Here is a 17208-nt window from a genome sequence, read left to right as displayed (position 1 = left end):
AGTAGAATCAGTCTCTACTTTATTTGAGGAGTTTTGTCTCTAAATTGATTCAAGTCTGGAAATTGATTGAAGGGCCATGGTTCTTTGTGTTTGTGATCCAAGGTAGCTGTGGTTCATGTTTTCAGGAATTTTTCTGCTTTTACAGATTGATCAAGAATTCAATAGGCTTTCTATTTGTTCCTTCTAGGAATACCATGATGATTAATAATTAACTGGCTAGTTCCAAAGATCTGTACAAGTCAGGTCACTGTGAACATTGCTTTGCCTGTAATGCTCATTACATTAAAAATTTTTATATTGCCTTTGTTGACTCAGTGCTGCCATTTGGCGTTTGTTACTTGAGGATCTAATTAGTCCCATTTATTTAAATTATGCAGTTGAGCAACTGTGGCTCCCACTGTAATGTTGGGCATCCAGGGGAGAGCAGCAATAGAGTTCTTCAAGTTTACTGGTGTCCCTTTCACAAATCTGCTACTTACAACTTACTTAGGGAATGCATATTTTCTGAGCCCTATACAGCTATAAAATTCTGTTCTAAGACTTTGATATGTGCCGGGCTGTGGTGGCACATGCCTTTAATCCTAGTACTTGGGAGGCAGAGGCAGGTGTACCTTTGTGAGTTCAAAACTAGCCTGGTCTACAAGAACTAGTTCCAGGACAGCCTCCAAAGTCACAGAGAAATCCTGTCTTGAACCCTCCAAAGAGACTTATATATGTTGTATTTTCATTTTCCTTCTTATTTCTTATGTTGTTTAATTTGCATTAGTTTTTCTATGTGTTGGGGTTTCTTTTGCTGTTGATCTGTAGCAGTAGTTCTCTACCTGTGATTACTGGCATTTTGTTAATATTATATTGTTTATTTTATTTCCTCTTTCTCTCTTGCTTACCTATTATCCTAGCATGGTTTATACTTTCCTGTGATTCATGGATGGGTTTTCTTTCCTCTTCAGTTTGAAGCATTCTATCGTGTATCATGTAGTGCTGTCTTGGTGGTCATAAATTCCTGTAGTCTATTTTCATCTTGGAAAGTTTTTATTTTCCCTTTAATTATAACAGAGAGGTTTTCTGGGAATAGCAGTCTGGGTCAGTAGTTTCTTTCCTTCGGTAGTTAAAAAAAATAACATTCCAAGCCCTTCTGGCTTTAAATTTTTAGTTGAATAATCTGATATTCTCATGAGCCTACCTTTATTTGTGACTTGATCTATCTGTATGGCTGCTTTCAATATACTTTCTTTATTCTGCATTTAGTGTTTTGATTACATTATGATTTGTAGAAGTTCCTTTCTAGTCTTTTATGCCTGATGTTTTAATTACCACTTGTATATTTGGATTGACATCTCTTGTTAACTCTGGAATGTTTTGTTAAGATTCTTAATTTTTATTTATTTATTTATTTTTCAGTTTAAATTTAGATAAGAAACAAGGTTGCTTCACAAGTCAGATCCAGGTCCCTCTCCCTTTCCCTCCCCTCCTCCCGTGCCCTCCCCCCAACCCCCCATTATCCCCTCATTTCCCCAGGGAGGGTGAGGCCCTCCATGGGGGTGTCCATAGTCTGTCATTTCATATAGGGCAGGGACTAGACCCTTCCCCCAAGAGTTCAGGGTGAGAGTGTACCTCACATTGTTGGATGGGAGTCCAAAGTCCGTGTGTATACTCGGGATGGGTACTGATCTGCTGCCCAAGGCTCAATAGATTACTTAGGCCTCCTCACAGACACCCACATTCAGGGGGTTTTGATCAGTCCCATGCTGGATTCCAAGCCATCAGTCTGGGATTCAAGAGCTAACCCTTGTCAGGTCAGCTGTTTCTGGGGGTTAAACCAGACCAGTCTCAATCCCTTTGCTCATGAGTCCTCCATCTCGGTCACTGGATTTCTTGAGTTCAGCTCAGTGTTTAGCTGTGGGAGTCTGTATCTGCTTCCATCAGCCATTGAATGAAGGTTCTGTTTCCCTGACTCGCTAGCCATGGGATTTTAGGCTGGCACGCCCCAGATCTATGTCTAAAATCCATATATGAGAGAGTACATGCCATGTTTCTCTTTTTGTGACTGGGTTACCTCACTCAGGATGGTTTCTTCTAGTGCCATCCGTTTGCCTGCAAATTTCAGGATTCCATTGTTTGTTTGTTTGTTTGTTTTCTGCTGAATAGTGTACTCCATTGTGTAAATGTACCATATTTTCTCTATTCACTCTTCAGTTGAGGGGCATCTAGGTTGCTTCCAAGTTCTGGCTATTACAAATAATGCTGATATGAACATAGTGGAACAGACATCCTTGTTGTATGAATGGGTATCTTTTGGATACATGCCTAAGAATGGAGTTGCTGGGTCTTGTGGTAGGTTTATTCCCATGTTTCTGAGGAATCTACATACTGATTTCCAAAGTGGCTGTACAAGTTGGCACTCCCACCAGCAGTGGAGGAGTGTTCCCCTTTCACCACAACCTCTCCAGCATAAATTGTCATTGGTGTTTTTGATTTTAGCCATTCTGACAGGAGTGAGATGGTATCTCAGAGTTGTTTTGATTTGCATTTCCCAGATAGCTAAGGATGTTGAGCACTTTCTCAAGTGGCTCTCAGCCATTTTAGACTCCTCTATTGAGAATTCTCTATTTAGTTCTGTAGCCCACTTTAATTGGATCCTTTGGTGTTTTGAAGACTTGCTTCTTGAGTTCTTTGTAAATTTTGAAGATAAGCACTATGTTCATAGCAGCATTGTTTTTAATAGCCAGAACTTGGAAGCAACCTAGATGCCCCTCAACCAAAGAATGGATAGAGAAAATGTGGTGCATTTACACAATGGAGTACTATTTAGCAGAAAAAATTAATGGAATCCTGAGATTTTCAGGCAAATGGATGACACTAGAAGAAACCATCCTGAGTGAGGTAACCCAGTCACAAAAAGAGAAACATGGCATGTATTCTCTCATATATGGATTTTAGACATAGATCTGGGGAGTGCCAGCCTACAATCCTATGGCCAGAGAGTCTGGGAAACAGAAACTTCATTCAGTGGCTGATGGAGGCAGAGGCAGACTCCCACAGCTAAGCACTGACCTGAACTCAAGAAAGCCAGTAACAGAGAGGGAGGACTGATGACCAAAGGGATTAAGACGGGGCTGGTTTAACCCCCAGAAACAGCTGACCTGACAAGGGTTAACTCTTGAATCCCAGGCTGATGCCTGGGAATCCAGCATGGGGCTGATGAAGACCCCTTGAATGTGGGTGTCAGTGAGGAGGCCTAGGCAATCTATGGGGCCTTTGGTAGTTGACCAGTATTTATTCCTGGCATACAAATAGATATTGGGTGCCCATCCCACAACGAGAGATGCACTCTCACCCCGGACTCTTGGGGGAGGTTCTAGGCCCTGTCCTGGATGAAATGACAGACTATGGATACCCCCATGGAAGAACTCACCCTCCCTGGGGAAAGGAGGGGGTATTGGGTGGGTGGTGGGAGGGGCTGGGAGGAGGGGAGGGAAAGGGAGAGGGACGTGAGAATGACATGTGAAGAAACCTTGTTTCTAATTTGAATTTAAATTTAAAAATAAAATTTTTTAATATTAAAAAAAGAAAAAATCTGCAAGGGAAAAAGAACAAGTAACATATAAAGGCAGATCTATTAGAATTACATCTGACTTCTCAGTGGAAAACCTCAAAGCCAGAAGGGCCTGGACAGAAGTGATCAGACATAATACTATAGACTCTTAGAGACCACAGATGCCACCCCAGACTACTATATCCAGACACAGTAAAACTTTCAATCACTCTAGATGGAGAAAATAGGGTATTTCATGATAAAGTCAAATTTACACAATATCTTTCTACAAATCCAGCCCTTCAGAATGTGCTTGAAGGAAAACTCCAACTCAAGGAGGTTAACTGCAACTATGAAAACACAGGAAATAATTTCACAGTAGCAAAACCGAAAGAATGTAAATACACACCACCACCATCCCTACCATGGCCACCACCACCAACATCAAAATAACAGGAATCGACACAACCATTGTTCATTGATATCTCTCAATATCTATCGTCTCAAGAGCCCCTATCCCAAAGACACAGACTAAGATGGATGCAAAAACAGTATCCATCTTCTGTTGCATAAAAGAAACACACCTCAGCATTAAGGACAGACATTATTGCATGGTAAAAGGATCAAAAGATATTCCAAGCAAATAGATCTAAGAAACAAGCTGGTGTACTTATTTTACTATCATCAAATAAAAAAAAGACTTCAAGCAAAAACTAATCAAAAGAGATTGGGGAGGATATTACAAGCTCATCAAAGGAAAAATCCACCATGATTACATTTAAGTTCTTAACATCTATGTCCAAAACATAAGTGTACCCAAATTTGTAAAAGAAACACCACTACAGCTTAAGTCATATACTGACCCTCACACAATGAATCGGGAGACTTTAATATTCCACTCTCAACAATGGACAGGTCATTCAGCCAAGAACTAAACAGAGAAATACTGGATCTAACATATTTTATAAACCAAATGGACCTAACAGATATCTTCAGAACATTTCACCCAAACTAGAAAGAATTTACTAGGTATTTTTTGCAGTACCTCATGGAACTTTCTGTAAAACTGACCACATACTTGGTCACAAAGCAAGCCTTAATAATAAAGAAAATTGAAATAACTCCCTGCATCCTGTCAGACTACCATGGATTAAAGCTGGATTTCAACAACAGAAACAATAGAAAGCTTACAAATGCATAGAAACTGATGAGATCTCTACTGGATGAAAAATAGCTCAAGACAGAAAACATATAGACTGTCTAGAACTCAAGAAAAGTGAATACACAGCATATCCAAACTTGTGGGACACAATGAACTCAGTTCTAAGAGGAAAGGTGTTTTTATTTATTTATTTTGAGTTTTTCGAGACAGGGTTTCTCTGTATAGCTTTGGAGCCTGTCCTGGAACTCACCATGTAGACCAGGCTATTCTTGAACTCACAGAGATCCACCTACCTCTGCCTCCTGAGTGTTGGGATTAAAGACATGTGTATTGCCTACATAAAAAAAATTGGAGAGATTTCATACTGGAAATTTAACAGCATATTTGAAAGGTCTAGAACAAAAAGAAGTAATTGTACCTAAGAGGAGTGGACAGCAAGAAATAATCAAATAGCAGAAATCAATAAAATAAAAACAAAGAGAACAATACAAAGAATCAATGAAACAAAGAGTTGGCTCTTTGAGAAAACCAACAAGATATATAAGCCCTTATTCACGCTAACTAAAAAACAGAGAGAATATCCAAATTTACAAAATTAAAAATGAAAAGGGGGACATGACAAGAGACACCAAGGAAATCAAAAGCATCATAAGGACATACTTTTTTTTTTCAATTTTATTTTCCAGTTTAAATTTAGATAAGAATCAAGGTTGCTTCACAAGTCAGTTCCAGGTCCCTCTCCCATTCCCTCCCTTCCTCCCGTGCCCTCCCCTCCCCCCCCCCCCCCGTTATCCTCTCATTTCTCCAGGGAGGGTGAGGCCCTCCATGGGGGTGTCCATAGTGTGTCATTTCATATAGGGCAGGGCCTAGACCCTTTCCCAAGAGTTCTGGGTGAGAGTGCACCTCACATTGTTCTATTGGAGTCCAAAGTCCGTGTGTATACTTGGGATGGGTACTGATCTGCTGCCCAAGGCTCAATAGATTCCCTAGGCCTCTTCACTGACACCCAGATTCAGGGGGTCTTGATCAGTCCCATGCTGGCTTCCCAGGCTAATGCCTGGGATTCAAGAGTTAACCTTTGTCTGGTCAGCTGTTTCTGGGGGTTAAACCAGCCCAGTCTTAATCCCTTTGATCATCAGTCCTCCCTCTCTGTTACTGGCTTTCTTGAGTTCAGCTCAGTACTTAACCAAGGGAGTCTGCCTTTTCTTCGATCAGCCACTAAATAAAGTTTCTGTCTCCCAGACTGGCCATAGGATTGTAGGCTGGCACTCCCCAGATCTATGTCTAAAATCCATATATGAGAGAGTACATGCCATGTTTCTCTTTTTGTGACTGGGTTACCTCACTCAGGATGGTTTCTTCTAGTAGGACATACTTTTAAAACGTGTACTCCATCAACTTGTAAAAGAAATGGATAATTTACTTGATAGGTACCACTTTCCAAAGTTAAATCAAGATCATATTAACAATTTAAATAAGCCTATGGCCCCTAATGAAATAGAAGCAGTCATTAAAAGTCTTCCAATAAAAAAAAAAGTCCAGAACCAGATAGTTTTAGAGCAGAATTTTGCTAGGCTTTCAAAGAAAAATGAATGCCGATACTCCTCAAATTATTCTGTAAAATAGAAACAGAAGTAACATTGCACAATTCATTTTACAAGGTCACAGTCTGCCTGATACCCAAACCACATAAAAATAAAGAGAATTATAGATCAATTTCCCTTATGAAATAGATGTAAAAATACTCGATAAAATACTTGTAAACCAAATCTAAGAACACATCATCTCATTAGATATGGAAAGAGCTATTTGAAAAAAAAAATCCAACACCCTTCATCATAAAAGTCCTGGAGAGATTAGGGACACAAGGGACATACCTAAACATAATAAAGGCAATTTACAGCAAACCTATAGCTAAGATCAAATTAAATGGAGAGAAACTCAAAGCAATTACACTAAAATCAGGAATAAGAGAAGATTGTTCACCCTCTCCGTAGTTATTCAATATAGCACTAGGAATCTTAGCTAAAGCATTAAGACAACTAAAGAAAATCAAGGAGATACAAATCGGAAAGGAAGAAGTCAAAGTATCTTTATTTGCAGATGACATGATAGTGTCCTAAAAATTCTTTCTGGAAACTCCTATGACTGATAAACACTTTCATTCAAATGGCTGGATAGCAGATTAACTAAAACTAATAGCCCTTCTATATATAAATGACAGACTCACTGAGAAAGGAATCATGGAAACAATACCTTTCACAATAACCAAGAAAATAAAAGACTTGTATGATAAAAATGAGAAGTCTTTGAAGAAAGAAATTGAAGAAGATATCATGAGATGGAAAGATCTCCCATGCTCATGGATTTGTATGATTAACATAGTATATATTGCCATTCTTCCAAAAGCAATCTACAGACTCAATGCAATCCCCATAAAAATTCAAACAATTCTTCACAGACCTTGAAAGGATAATTTTCAGTTTCATATGGAAATACGGAAACCTAGGACACTTAAAACAATCCTAAGCAATAAAAGAACTGCTGGAGATTTCACCATTCCTGATTTCAAGTTATGTTGTTTTTCTATTAGCTTAGTGGCCACACCTGATTCTACTGATATTTTAACTACCCTTTGTGCTGGGGCTGAGCGGGATGGTGAGTGTAAATGACTTAGACCCTCTCCCCATTAGTTGCCAGAGAGGGTGTGTGTGGAATACACACTGAGTCTGGAGACTTGTAGAAGCATAATTTCTTGATTCTCTTGATTTATTCCAACAGGCAGGATTTATCAGGAGCAGGTGGGGCCCAAATGCAAGCCCCAGAAAGAGACATTGGGAGGACCTGGACATGGATGGGAAATGTGACTGCGCAATCTTTTTTTAGCGGCAGGGACATCTGTGATTATATCATTAGAGACCACTGCAAATGGCCTAGGAGGTCCAGATTGGAGGCAAAGCCAGCAATCCTCTGCAAGGGAGGGAGTCATTTGATTCAGTAAGGTGATGGCCATTTGTAGAAGGGACTCAGTGGGGGGGGGGGGCGTTGAGGGCTTGCTTGCCCCGATTATCAGGGAGAGCAACAGGGTGATAGCTGAACTCTGGGTACCGGGCCAAAACAAGTTGTTCTATTTTTTTTTTTATGAACTTCTTGTTCTCTAACCTGATCGTGAATGCCCCACCATCTGAATAACCAATAGGGGGAACAAGTTCCCAGAAGACAGTTTCACCTGCCTCTCCAAAGCAAGGGGCACAGGCACACCCTCCATCTCTTACAATCCAACCACTCTCACCTCCAGAGAGCACTCTATTTCAGACCCCAGTCCAGTAAGTCTTTTTTTAGTGGAACTACAGGTGCCAAATGCATTGTCGGGTAGAAAGCAGTGCAAGGACAGGGTCCTGGCTTCCCATCAACCTGGAGGATAATCTTGGGCTTCTTTATTCATATTCACTTATTGGAATTAGAAAGACGGGATCCTGATGTGTCAATCATATTGACTGTAGCCTTGGTACCACAATCTACCTGTTGTATGACCTGTCCACTAAAGGGAGATACCGATTATGCTCCACCCTGGCAGTCACAGGGTTTCCCCATCAGGCAAGACAGGATATCTCTGGCATTGTGTGTGTTTCTAAATCCTCCATCACTGGGCAGGATGAGCATCATTGATACCAGGAAGAGCAGCACCACCTACATCTTCATTTTTGCCTGGCTGGGGGTGAGAAACAGAGACACAGTTTTCAGGGGTGGAGCACTCCCTGAAGAAGTGATAGTCATTGTCTGCTTGCTGGGACAAATATTTTAGGTCTCCCGCTGGTACCCAAATGGGTCTTTTTTCATCTTGAGGGAAGATACATCCAAATCCTCTCCCTGCTGAGTGGAGGGGATCTGGTCCTCTCCAGACCCCTGCCAATGGGCCCCTCCATTTGACCAAACAGAACTGTAGGTAACCGATGAAGACCAATGCTTTTGAAAAGGAGACAGGTATTTATCTTCTTTAGAAAAATTTAAAATATTTAGGGTGAATAATGCCCTTTTCAATTGGTCATGTGGAGGTATAGATTCCCCTTTTTGTTTTTGTAATTGAGAACTTGATTATATCTTTCCACAACTGCTTGGCCCTGAGGATTGTATGGGATGCCTGTGGAGTGTGAGATGCTCCAAGTCTTAAGGAAGTCCATAAAGGCCCTGCTTACAAAGCATGGGCCATTATCTGTCTTAATCTGATCAGGCAATCCAAGGGTGGCAAAACATTGAAGCATATGGCAAATAGCATGTTTATCTTTTTCCCCACTGTGTGCTGATGCCCAGTAGGCATGGGAAAAGGTATCAACCGAGAGAAAATATACTTTAATTTTCCAAATGGAGAATAGTGAGTAACATCAATTTGCCAAAGGTTATTAGGATGAAGCCCTCGAGGGTTGCTTCCAGTAGTTTGGAGGGCAGGTATCTGAAGGAAAGGCTGGCAGGACTTACAAGTTCAGACAATCTTTTTAAGGTCCTTGACTGGTACATGTACTTGTGTTTAAGACTCCTCCAATTAACATGGGTTAGTAGGTGGAAGAGTGTAGCTTCTGTAACAGTATTACACTGAGGCATAGAAGCCAATTTATCAGCCAAATTATTTTCTTCAGAAAGAAATCCCGGTAAATTTTGATGATTCCTGAGATATTGAAGAAAAATGGGGTTAATCCTTTGTTTGAGTAGGGAGCGGGCTTGAGTCATTAGAGGATATGTAATAGGATTGGAGTCCAGCTTAATATGGGCCTCATCTATGTTGGGTAACAAATTAACAACATAAAGGCTGTCAGAGAATAAGTTAAACGACTCTTGAATAGCATCTAATGCAAAAACAACAGCAAACAGTTCCTTAAATTGTTTTGATCCCTTAACTTCATGGGAGATTGACTTTATGGGCACTGGCTTTTTACCGTGTTCTAAGGGAGGGTAAATGACTAAAGAGGCCCCAGGTGCCCCCATCATTAAACAAGGTAAGAAAGGGTTGGGTTGAGGTAAAAAAGAGTCTGGAGGCCTCCATTCTAACTTAGAGAAGGAGCTCATTTATTTGTGAGGACCATAGTGACAATCAACTTTACCCAGAAACCCCTCAAGAGCCATAGCAATCCTGCTATTGTTTCTCTGAAGCCAGGTGAAATCTATTGTCTTAATGGGAGTTATAATAAGATGAGGTTCTGTGTCAAACAGTTGGATGGACAGAGGTATTCCTGCCCTTAACAATGCAGTCAGAAATCTGATTGGTTATTGAAGAATAAATTCTGGGGACACCACTGATTGAGAGGTGAATCCAATGTATGGGCTTATCCTCTTGTGCTAATAAGGGGGTACATAACTGTAATGTGTAGTCTTCCCGCCAGCTGCCTGGACCCTGCCGAACTGTCTGAACCCCCAAATAACACACAGGATGCTATATTAATTATGAAGCTGTTGGCCTTTAGCTATGATTTCTTATCTGCTAGCTCTGACTTGATTATTAACCCATAATTACTAATACTTATATTTTTGAGGACGCACTCCTGAGCACCTGTTGCTCCTGGGAGATTGCATGGTGACAACTCTCTTCACTACATTCCCCAGAATCTTCCTAGATATCTAGTCCCACCTATCTTGCTTCCCTATTGGTCAACAGTGCTTTATTGACATATACACAGAAGGACTTCCCTATCACATAATGTTTCCCCAGAAAAAAACATAAAGGTTGAGGGGCAAAAGAGGATCATACCTCCTTAAGGTTGCTGTGTTTATGGCCTGTTGAACTTAAAATCTGTAAATGATTAGGAGATAGGATTATCTGTGAGGAGAGATCATGACCTTTTAGGAGGTCAAACAAAGGAGTCAACTCCTTGGTAGTTATGGAGATCCAGGGCCTCATCCAATTAATTTCCCCCAATATCCTTTGGAGCTGGGGCAAAGTATAAGAATTCTAAATGTGGCCAGGCGGTGGTGGCACATGTCTTTAATCCCAGCACTCAGGAGGCAGAGGCAGGGAAATCTCTCTGAGTTCAGGACCAGCCTGGTCTACAAGAGAGAGCTAGTTCCAGGACAGCTTCCTACACCACAGAGAAACCCTGTCTCGAAACCAAAAAAAAAATCCTGAATGTGAAGTTGGGGTTTAACAGGAGAGATAGTATCAAGAAATAACATGGAACCCAAAATCTTAAAAGGAGGACTGGTCTGAATCTTTTCAGGAGCCACCTTAAAATCATTGGCCTGTAAAATGGCAATACATTTGGCAGTAAGATCTTGGAGGTTAGACAGGTTTGGGACAACTCAAAATTATACCATCTATATAAATATAGAATAATATATTAGGATGACCAATCAAGGAAGAAAAAATATGTAATATATAATACTGACAAATAGGAGGGTTATTGACTATGTCCTGGGGTAGGACAGTCCAGTCAAATCTTAGATCTGGCCTGCAAAAATTTGTTGAAGGTATAGAAAATGTAAATATTTCTACATCATCTGGATGTAATGGGATAGTTAAATAATGAGTGTTGGGAATGGCTGGAATCCAGGGGAGTCCCCTTTGGGGGTATCCCAAAAGGTATCATTCTCTCATTTATTTTCCTCAAATCATGTAAAAGCCTCCAGTAGTCATTGGACTTTGTTTTATAACAAAAACGGGGAATTCCAGGGGCTTGTTGAAGGCCGAACATATCACAAGGCTAACTGTTGCTGAAATAATAAATGAAGTTGTTGTAATTTAGGGGTAGATATAAGCCACTGTTCAACCCAGATGGGATTCCTAGGCACCCATTGAATTTTTGGTACCAGGGAGGGAGCAGTGGCCCTTATGATTGGGGGTGAACCGGGAATGTTTTTGTCTGATTTTTTTTCCCCTCAATATATGTTTTTATTTAAATTAGAAACATGAATGCTTCACATGTCAATCCCAGCTTCCTCACTCATCCCTCCTCCCTTGCCCCTCCACCAGCCCCCCCCAGTCCCCCACCCAATCCCCACATCATTCCCCAGGGAGGGTGAGGCCTTCCTTGGGGGGGATCTCTAAAGTCTGTCATTTCATCCAGGGAAAGGATTAGTGGGGGGATCCAGAAGTGGTGTACCCTTAGAGGGCCAAGGAACACTTTCAAAAGGGTCTAAGGATTGATACAGGGATGCAGAGTGGTGTGAAGGACTAGGATTTGTCTTTGGTTCTTCCTAAGTTTATTTCCCTTTGTCCTTTCCTGGATTGGTACCCTACTCCCTAGTGGGGTTGAGGGGGGAAGCAACTCTTTAAGGCAGACACCATTGAGAGGGTCTCCAAAGGGGGGATCTCCCCCCTTTTCCACCTGAGCTATCCTAATTAGGGTTTCAACCCTATCCCAAGTATCCCAATCAAAAAGGTTACTCTCTGGCAGCCTGGGAGAAATATTGAGTAAACAGCCCCAGGCCTGGAAAGTCTGACTATCAGAAAGATTAAGGCCTTTACTTTTAAGTAGGACCCATAATATATGGGAGTACACTCACCTACAGACCGATTGGCCCATCAGTGTTCTTCTGTTTAAGAGTAGTTCCTCACACAGGGCACCAGTCTGCCAAGTCCTCCAGCAGGTAGAACAGGGGAAGGGCTGGTCTAGCCAGTCTCTTCCCGGAGCTGAGCAGGATGATGAGTATTGATGACTCAGACCCTCCCCCCTACTAGTTACTGGGTGGGGGGAGATATACACTGAGTCAGGAGACTTGTCAAAGCAGGATCTTGATTTATTCCAACAGGCAGGAACTTACATAGGGCTGAGATAGGGGATGGGACTCTTAGGATGGGGTAAGGTTGCGTGAGGAGCAAGGGCCAATACTATTCTACCAGGCTGGCAGTAGCGAGGCAGGGGGCAGTCTTACATCAGGTCTTACTGAGTCACCTCCAAGTGGAGGTTACAGGCCAGAGACAGGTCGCCAAACTCTAGCTAGGCTCAGGAGGTTACACTGGGCCTCACATCAGAGCCCTAAACTCAAGTCAGGCTGAGGAGGTTACACTAGACCTCACATCTGGGCCTTTTTTAGGTCCAACATGTTAGGACTAGTAATGGATGATATAGAACTGTCTGAACTGTCTATCTTTTGTAGTCAGGCAAGGCTGGGACTGGGTTACATTTGGATGAGTTGTTGACTGATGGTGTCCCAATGAGATTCCTAAACAACTCAGGCTGATGCCAGTATAGAGCTTTGCTCTCTGAAAACTAACACTGGGTCCTAATTGCTGAGAACAGTACCCACATAGCTCATTGAATATGGAGAGGTCAAGCTGGTATCTACATGGAGCCTTTACCCCTACATTCTGGTATCTTTGGTGTGGAAAGGTACTCTGAAGGCTATAGGAAGGTTAGTGTGACTCACCCAGTCACAAAACGCTTGACCTACAATGTATCCTGTCTGCAAGATTTGCTGGGACAATGGTGTTAATGAAAGTTTTATTGTCCCACCAGGTACTGCTGCCTGTCTCAGCCCCAAATAAACACACTGATGCTATATTAATTATAAAACTGTTGGCTGATGACTGGGGATTCTTATTGGCTAGCTCTGTCTTAATTATTAACCCATTTCTATTAATCTATGTATTTCCATGTGGTCTTGGCTTACCAGAGAATGCCCAGACCTGCTAGTCCTTTGGCGGCTACATGACAACTGTCTTTGGCAGGCTCTTTCTGCCTTTCTTTCCCAGAATTCTCCTTGTTCTAGTTCTGTCTATCTTTCTGCCTCATTGGTCAGACAGTGTTTTATTCATCAACCAATAAGAGAAACATATATACAGAAGGATATCATCCATCACAATGGCAGTACCAAACTTGTGGATGTGGTCAACCAATGTCAGGTTTAACTTGAGACCCATGCCACGAGAGGGATTCCATGCCCTGCACTGGCCGAATATACAGGAACTGGAGACCAGATAATCCAGAGACCCAGGGCATAATGAAATATGACTGGTAAAAAAAATCAATGAGATGATCCTAATGATATCCTGCTATACTCACAGATCAGTGCCTTGTCTAATCATTATTACAGAGGCTTCCTCCAGGAGTAGATGGGATGGGTGCAGACCCACAGCTCGATATTTTCTAGAGAGAGTCTAAATTCTCCAACTGTGGTCAGGATGTATTGTATGAGAGAAGGATCTATTTTCAACAAAAAATGGACGAACATTTTGTTCATTCTATCTATCTATCTATCTATCTATCTATCTATCTATCTATCTATCTATCTATCTGTCATCTATCTATTATTTATTGCGGGCATGTGATTGCCATAGAGGAGCATATATGGATGTCAGATAATTTTTTGTGAGAGTCAGTTGTCTCCTTCTACCCTGTAAGCTCTGGAGATCAAACTCAGGCAGTTGTTTTTTGTTTTTTGTTTTTGGTGGGGGGGGGGGAGATTCACCCATAGGCCTTAAATAATTTTAATGATTATTGTTTATTATTTTTATATGTATTGATGTCTTGCCTGTATGTATGGATGTCTACTGTATATATGAGCTGTCTGTAGAAGCCAGAAAAAAGTTTTGGATTCCCCTGGGATTGTAACTACAGATGACTGTAATCTGCCATATGGAGGCTGGCAATTGAATCAGGGTCTTCTAGAAGACTTCTCGCAGAGTGCTCTTAACTGCTGACTTATCTCCTCTGTCACCATGTAGTGTTTTAAACATAAAATATTTAATAGTATTTACATAATTAAAATTATATTACCTGTTATGTAGTAAAAAATGCAACAGAGATTATCAATACAGTAAGCCTAGATATACTTGGTAGTTTTTTTTTTAACAATACCTGCAGGGGCTACTTTGTAAGTAACAGATAACAAAATTTGTAGAATAAATTAAGATGTAACTAAGGTGTATGCATTTAATAGCAATATTTTCCTTTTATCCTCCTAAAAATGTTTGATGGAATCATCAACATTAATAAATGCCCTCACATCGAGACTCATCTGGTGTGGTGGTTGCAGTCATCTAGGAGGAGAATCTCAGCTGAGGAATTGCCCAGATCAGATTGGCTTGTAGCTTTGCCTATGAGAGACCATCTTGCTTGACAATTGAAGTGGGAAGGCTCTCCCCACTATGGATGGTACCATCCCTAGGCAGGTGGGTCTGGGCTATAGAAGAACGCTACCTGGGCATGAACCAGAAAGTAAGTCAGTACGCAGCCTTCTTCCATAGTTTCTGCTTGAGTTCCTGCCATGACTTTCCTTAGAGATAGACTGTACATGGAAGTACAAGCCAAAATAAACCCTATCCCCCACTAAGTTGATTTTGCTGAGAGCATTTAATTATAGCAATAGAATAATACACCTGGAATATGTTCTATAGCTCACCCATATAAGAGGCCTATCAACTTATCCTGAGATTTGGAAAGGATACCTTTATAGCATGATATTTCAGTTGCACAATTCAGTTTTTCTGTCTTTATCTGCTATTATTTTGATATGATTTGATTGTAGCCCCAAGAGTTCATTTTTTGGAAGCTTAGTCCTCAATATGACAACTTTGGGATATGATTGAACATGTAAGAGGTAGAATATAGTGGAAATGGAAAATAGAAGGTGATTGGATAAAGGGAGTATCTGTTCCCAAAATAAATTAAGATAGTTCTTTTAGAATTTCCATTGTTGTCATCAGAATAATGAAATCCTACTTTCTGTCTTCCTGCTTCACATTGTGGTTAATCTTTCTTCCATATGCTTTATGCACTGTGATGGTATTCCCCATGAAGTCCTCACTGGACCTCAGCTGATTCTGGTGTTTTGTCTTCAAACTTCTAAGATGTGAAGTAAATAAGTTCTTGCTCTAGAGTAGTGCTATGGTGTTCATATTTCTTAATGTATTTTCATGTGTCTCTGGAAAGGTCACCTACTCATCTGGTGTTTTTATTTCTAGAGCTTTAAAAGGATGACATATTCTCTTTTTGAGATGTTTGCTAAGATGCACCCTTCAGTTGCTGAAAATCAAAACTAAATACAGCTCATGAACAATACTTAAAATTTGAAAGTATGAAGGGATTGCACAATCATCTTCTAATGTATTAAACTGCATTGTAATTAGAGCTATTACAGAATAAGGATAGTATATGAAATATTATATTTAAGATTTTTGGTTATGGTTTTAAGGAATTATTAAATAATTTTATGTACTTATATTTTATCTTTACTTGTTCTCCTGAGAATACATTTGGGCAGACTATGTTCAGTAAATGTTTCTTACATTTGAAGGGTATGGAATCTATATTAATCTATACATTCAAAAATATTGCAACCATTGTTTTCTTGATAGTTCAAGTAATTGATCAGAGATTTTATGTTTGTATAAACATGCTTCATTACAAATGGACTCTGGAAGGGAGATTAAATGGGATGGGGGGGTTGGAAGGAATGGGGAGCTGGGGGCAGATGGGAGGGAAAGGGAACTGAGAGTAATATGTGTAAAAAGTTAAATAAAAATAAATAAGTTAAAAAACATGCTTCATTTATCATGTGATTTTTTTTCTGGATTTACAATGTGAAAATTTTATTAAAATTAAAATTCTATTTTGTGGGGAAAGTTGATGAAGGTTTGGTGGTCCCTCAAAAAAAAACCCTGATTAATCTTTATCTCTTCCTTCAGCTTGCAGCCACTTGTGATGTGTTTGTGGAAAACTATGTCCCTGGCAAGCTTTCTGAGATGGGCCTTGGGTATGAAGATATAGACAAGATTGCTCCTCACATCATCTACTGTTCCATCACAGGTATTTCAGTACCATGCAATCCCTAATGAGATTTTTTTCTTCTGTGACAAACCTGCATTCCTTCTTCCAAAGCCACAGAGACTGCTGAACAGAACTATTAAGGACCTAAATTGGAATTTTTTATAGATTTATTGGCTATTTGTATTTCTCCTCTGAATTAACAAATTCACATTTATACATAACTATAGTTAGGATCAAAGGGTTTTCTGGGCCTTCAGTTATCATTTTGTAACCTTGAGTTTTCTTCCAGTTCTCAAAATCTGTAGTTTTTAAAACAGCATTTATTTTATGTATATGAATAACCTATCTTCATGCACACCAGAAGAGGGAGTCAGATTCTGTTACAGATGGTTCTGAGCCACCATGTGGTTGCTAGGAATTGAATTCAGGATTTCTAGGAAGAGGAGCAATTGCTCTTAACCGCTGAGCCAGGGTCTCATGTTGACTATGCTGGCCCTGAATCTTATATGTTTTTCTGAGGATGATCTTGAACTCCTAAATCTCCTGTCTCCATTTTCTGAGTGCCAGGCTTGCAAGTGTGTGTGCCACCATAATGGCCTCAAAATTGTGTAATTTAATGATGAAAAGGCCTTGGAGAAAGATTGTATAGCCTCAGCTAAGAGGAAAATGGGTGGATCACATATTTTTTAGGGATTGGGGATTAGGGAGGAATAGGGCAAGGCAGTCTGCAATAAAACCCCTCTCATCTATCTCTATTTCCTTTCATAATATCTGCACAATGTCCTGAATGGTTAAGGGACCTGAGGCTGTACAAC

General features: G+C 40.5%; 1 protein-coding gene across 2 annotated transcripts in view; it reads left to right on the top strand.

Annotated features, from left to right (window-relative positions):
• Positions 1–17208, top strand: part of Sugct (succinyl-CoA:glutarate-CoA transferase) — a 683098-nt gene that overhangs the window by 26423 nt on the left and 639467 nt on the right. For both annotated transcript variants that reach the window (XM_005071802.4, XM_013114681.3), the window contains exon 6: positions 16312–16432. In XM_005071802.4, coding sequence (XP_005071859.1) covers positions 16312–16432 — 121 coding nt within the window. The remainder of the gene's footprint in view (positions 1–16311; positions 16433–17208) is intronic.

The sequence above is a fragment of the Mesocricetus auratus genome, unplaced genomic scaffold, assembly GCF_017639785.1.
Source record: "Mesocricetus auratus isolate SY011 unplaced genomic scaffold, BCM_Maur_2.0 Super-Scaffold_100013, whole genome shotgun sequence".
NCBI lineage: Eukaryota > Metazoa > Chordata > Mammalia > Rodentia > Cricetidae > Mesocricetus > Mesocricetus auratus.
The sequence above is the reverse complement of the archived record's forward strand: the minus strand, read 5'-3'. Positions and strand labels throughout refer to the sequence as shown.